General features: G+C 40.8%; 1 protein-coding gene across 1 annotated transcript; it reads right to left on the minus strand.

Annotated features, from left to right (window-relative positions):
- Positions 1-1,258: 1,258 nt before the first annotated feature.
- Positions 1,259-5,081, minus strand: LOC117662301 (protocadherin alpha-5-like). Its single transcript, XM_060691061.2, is given in 4 exon segments — positions 1,259-1,351; positions 1,354-1,956; positions 1,959-2,569; positions 2,572-5,081. Coding segments are annotated over 4 exon segments (1,518 nt in total). The 5' UTR covers positions 2,783-5,081.
- Positions 5,082-5,729: the final 648 nt, after the last annotated feature.

Here is a 5,729-nt window from a genome sequence, read left to right on the forward strand (position 1 = left end):
TTGAAATGATATTTTGGGTTTGGTGAGTAAACGGGTTTGTAACATGAGGTCTCTCAGCCCCAGCACTAAATGGTCCCGCATAGCCTCGTCCATATTTAAGAATTCACAAGCGGTGGCTATTTCACGTAGTGTCGCCAGAAACTCGCTTATTGATTCTCCTTCCTTCTGGTCCCTCCGGTAGAATTCATGCCTTCTTACCAGGGATAAAGCTTGGGGAGCGTAGTGCACTTTCAGGATGTTTTGCAGGGTTGTCCAGGTCATCGTTCTCAGCTCTGCCGGTGAAGCTAAGGCTTTTGCCATTTTGAAAACGGCGACTCCGCAGTGTGTGAGGAAGAGTGCCCTCTTTCTTTGTTCTGATAGGCTTAGCAAGCCATTTCCTTTCAGGAACATGTGGAATCTTTCCATGTACGATTCCCAGTCTTCTCCAGCCAGGTTGAATGGCGCGGGTGGCATGATCAAAGACATTTTCTGGCCGTTGCTTTCGATGGCCGCTGATTGCCTCGTAGAGCTTCAGTGACTTGGTGTCCGATTGTTCTACTGAGATCCCACCTTCATCGCCAGTGTTAAATAGCGGGCGTAGGAAGGACACAGGACACAGACTTCAGTACTAGCTCTTTATTAGTTCCAGTATAGCAATGGATTGCCTAGCCACAGCAGCCCCTTTTAAAGGGAGCTGTCCGCGGCTTCAGCCATTGACGTGCTTCTAAATCTCCCACTCTATTTACTCACTTCTAATTGGTCCGTTTGAATTGTCATTCAATACTCAACAGTTTGGTACTCTTAGGGGTGGGATGGATCTCGAGTCTTTAAGTTTGTTGTTTACAAAATTATAGAGGGCACAGGTGGATTATTTGTTGACATAAGTTTTTGTAGCAATTTTTGAAGCTAGCTACATAGTTCGTTTTGTTTTTTTGCCAAAGAGATTTTTTTCTGGATTGTAATTTCCTTATTGTTATTGGTAGTTTATTTTTTCTGGTTTTGTGGGGTATTAGTGGTACGTAAAGTTTAATGATTCTTTTGACTTCACACAAGAAAATGTTGTAATGGTCATCAGCAGTATTACAGCCAGAGAATAGATTTTGCCAATCAAGATATGAGAGTTCATTGTCTATGAGATCACAGTTGGCTTTTTTAAAGTTATAACTGAGAATCCCATCATTATGATGATTTTTGAGAGGGCGTAAATTGAGACAAAAGTCAATCATGTTGTGGTCACTGTTGGAGAATGGTTCTTTTATTTGTAGTCCATAAATAGAATTTAAACCTGGAACTCGAGCAGTTTCAACTCCTCATTGTCCAAGGACTGCAAAGCATAAAGTTTTCCACTCTCTGAATGTATAGAAATGTAGCTTATGGCCAGAGCTTCCCATCTATCCAATAGGTGATCAGAGCATTCTCAGCAACATCTGGGTCTGAGGCAGATACTGTGAAGATGTGAGCACCAGGGGGATTGTTCTCCTTCACAAAGACTGTGTAGGAGAGTTGAGTGAAAGCTGGAGCATTGTCATTTGTATCACTGATTGGTAATATCAAGATACTGCTAGCTGACAATGATGGGACTCCTTGATCTTCTGTTTTCACCATCAGCTGATACTCAGCAACTTGTTCCCGATCCAACAATTCAGCAACCATTAAAGAATAGTAATTCTTGAAATTGGATATAAGTTGGAAGGGTACCCTAGGAGGCCAGAGTGAGCAATGCATTTGTCCATTGTCTCCTGTGTTCCTATCTGCAACACTGATTAGGACTACTACTGTCCCCAATGGTGAGTCCTCTAGCACTGGCACTAAGAGTGATGAGACAAACAACTCCAGTTCACTGTAATTTACATCCAGCAGTTCAATTATCAGTTGGCAATGCCCTGACAAAGGAGGTAACCCTTTATCTTCTGCTTCAATGTGAAGATCATATATAGCAAGGTCTTCAAAATCAACCCCTCCTTCTACAATTACTACAATTCCCCTGTGTTGCAATTTATGCTAAAAAGTTTCCGAAAATTTAGTGGTACATGATTAGTAAAAGAATAATAAATTTCCTTATTCATTCCTTCATTTAAATCTGTGGCATTCACTTTAATAACTAGTGTTCTAACTGCTGCATTTTCTAACTATTTCAGCTTGTAAATTGATGGATTAAACACAGGAGGGTTGTCATTTACATCCAGCACATTGATGACTAGGTGAACAGTTCCTGTGAGTTTTGGTTCACCCCCATCAGTGGCTGTCAGTACTAAATGATGAACAAAGATCTCCTCCCTATCCAGTGGCTTCTTTAAAACAATTGCTAAGGGTTTGTTGAATTTCTCATCTGTTTTCTGTTCTACAATGAAATATTCATTGAGGCTGAGTTTGTAGGTTAGCAGAGCATTAGTACCAATATCTGCATCAGAGGCACCCTCTAAGGGGAACTGGGCACCAGATGCTGTTATCAGTTCTGCTATGCTCAGGACTTGTTCCTTGGCTGAGAAAATGGGAGCATTGTCATTCATGTCTTTGACTTCAACCTCCACATGGAAGAATCTAAGAGGTTTCTCCACAATCACCTCCAGATGAAGGACACAGTCTTGACACACAGCTCCTCCCTGTCTATCTGGGAATTTACAAACAAGATCCCATTCTGCAGGTTTACCTCAAAATAGTCCTTCTCTCCTTTGGACAGCATCCGGAACATCCGAGGCACCAGCTCGCTCACCTCCAACCCCAGATCCTGGGCGATGCGGCCCACAAAGGTGCCGTGCTGGGATTCCTCCAGCACAGAATAATGGAGCTGGTTGCTCCCCATTTTCCAAGTGGTATGGAGCAGAACCAGCTATATCAGCCAATTTGCCACAGATTCATTTTTCCAGACAATCATTGTAAATACAGGCAAAGAGATCAATAGTGTTTTTTCTTTCCTATACATCCATCTCTTACAGAGACCCAAGACCAGATTCAGAGGAGATATCCAAACCAGCACTTACAAAATAATTCAAATTAATTCCAGTGTTCTTGCAGTCTGGGCTGAATATCATTATATATATGACAAAAAGAATTTTTTGGCAGTCCTCCTCCTCCTCCTCATTTATTTCCTGAGGCAACAGTGACCTCTAGTGAAGGCATTTTGAAACTGAGAAGATGATAAAAAACATTTATGGTCCGGTCCTTCTGTTTGTTTTTAAATTATGGTGACCAGATGTCCCGCTTTTGGCAGGACAGTCCCGATTTTTAGCAATTTGTCCCGCGCGTCCTGTGGCGTTTTAAAAAAGTCCCGATTTTTGGAAAGAATGCAGGACAAGCTAGGGAACGGCAGGAGAACAGGAAGGGAATATACGGTTTTCACTCACCCTTACCCTCTGCCTCTGTTGGATCACTGGTCCCCGTTCGCTTACCCCGCCCACTCCCAATCTATTGCTGAGTCCCAGCTGATGGCTAGAGGGAAAAAAACTGTTTAAATTCTTGCTGCAGGGCTTCAAAGGGCCGCCCTACAGCTGATCAGTGTTAAAAGAAAACAAATGAGTAGACTGGTGCCTGCAAAAACAGCCCCTTTCAGCTTCAGCATAGGTTAATTACCATAAGTTGATTGAATCAGCCTCCCGACTGTCAGCTGATTTGCTCGCAGCTGTTTTGCTCAGGGCTCTGTAGCTGCAAAGAGAGCTGGAGCAGTTTTTTTTTCCCCTAGCTATGCTGAAAAAGTGAAACTGAAAGTAAAGCAAGGTCTTTGCTGCAACGTGACAAAATGAGGAAGAGAGAGATTTCTTTTTCTTTTTCCTCACCAAAAAAGGTAGGTGCAAAACTGCAAACAATGGGAAATTTAGAGCAAAAGAGGAGGTTCAAGATTTTAAAACACAAAAGAAAAAAGCTCTATTTAACTACTAGGGAATTGTAATAATTGAGATACTATTAATTGTATATTGTGTTGAAAGCAGAAATGGTTAAGTTGTGGTTTGGAGGAATATATGGGGGAAATTATTTGGTTTATTATTATTGGTAAATATAATTAATTAATTTGTAAGAAATTGGATTGCATGGAAATAATTGGAATATTCATGTTCATATTGATTAATATACAAAAAAGATAGTTATATAACTAATTGATTTATATTAAAATGTTGAATTTGTATTAAAAACTGTATTACATAATTACATAATTAACCAATGTGAGGATGGATATAAAAATAGATGACAATGGGAAGGGGTATATTATAGAATAGAAGGGAAAAATTGAATTTGATTAAGATTAGAGATGAGGATGAAGGGTAATATTGGTTTTTTAAAAAAATAGATGAGGAATAAATATGGCAAAAAGGAAATATAGAAATTGTAAATGACTAAACACTGTTTAAATTTGTGAACCGGCCAAATATTCTGTTCAAAGAAAATACATTGTATGTTTGTATGTGTGTTTCTAATTATTGCTATTTATTCATATTTGTTCTCTTTTATTCTTTAAAGTTTAACAATTCATTCTTTATTTTAATATCTTTATATTTGTTTGGGGTTGGTTTTCTTCCCTTTCATCTTTTTTATTGTACAGCAATCTTTCTCCTCAAACCTACCACCTCTCTCTTTTCCTTCCTTCTTACTTTCTCTTCCCCCCTCTTCTTCTCCTCCCTACTTCCTCTTCCTTTCTCCGTCTCCTCCTCTCTTCCTCCCTCTCTTACTGTCAGGTATGCTTCCTTCAAATTCCAGGAAAGAATGACCCAAACTCCATATTTATAGAGATTAGTACTTTTACTGAAAATGAAGTGATCGCTACCCAGGTAAAGCTGGAACTAAGCAAAATGCACAAAATTGCATCTAGAAAGCATCTCCCCCCCTTCTGTCCATCGTCCATCATCCAATCCACAGGTCTCCCAAAGGTCAGGTGGAATCACGTCTGGCAGCGTCATCTATCAGGAATGTAATGACGGTTGGTCTGACTGCTCCTTTGGAGAATCACTTTCGTTTCAGGGAAAAACTCCTCCTGCCTTCTTCCCCCCCCCCTTCGCCCCCCTAACTGTTTCCCACCCGTTTCTTATGGCAGCTGAAGCAGTGAAAGCGGAGGCTGACATTCGGCCCCTCTGCAGAAAAGACGTTAGTCCTAGAATAGAAAAAAAAAGAAGGAAAAAGGGGAAACAAAATATATACAATATATATACAGAAATTAGGGTTTATCTGGATATTTGGTGTAGAATTGTTGTATTTTCTTTGAGGCCCAAACATCCCGTTTATTCACCCATTCAGCTTGAGACAAAGGGAAATGTTTCCAGGCCACCAAGTATTGTACTTTACCATGGTGTTTCCTAGAGTCTAAAATTTCCTTAACTTCAAAATATTGCTCCCCCTCTATGAGTATGGGAACTGGAGGGGAGCTTTGGGTCGGCCTTAGAGGAGACGAGTGTTCAGGTTTTAGCAAGCTAACATGAAATACGGGGTGTATCCGTCTCAACAATTTTGGCAACTCTAATTCAACGGTTACTGGATTAATCAATCTAATCACACGAAATGGACCCACATACTTGGGACCAAGTTTCTTTGACTTTTGGGATGTTTGTAAGTATTTTGTGAAGAGGTAGACCTTATCCCCCACTTTATACACGTGTGCTGGGGACCTTTTCTTATCGGCCTGAGCCTTATGGGCTCGGTGTGCCTCATCTAACGCTTTTCGCGTTACTGCCCAGGTACTCCTTAATTGGTCAATCCAGTCAACCAGGGATGGGTTCTGGGGATCATCTTGAGGTAATTCGGGAATCGGTACGAAATCTTGGCCC

The sequence above is a fragment of the Pantherophis guttatus genome, chromosome 3 (genome assembly GCF_059756535.1).
Source record: "Pantherophis guttatus breed Tessera chromosome 3, ASM5975653v1, whole genome shotgun sequence".
NCBI lineage: Eukaryota > Metazoa > Chordata > Lepidosauria > Squamata > Colubridae > Pantherophis > Pantherophis guttatus.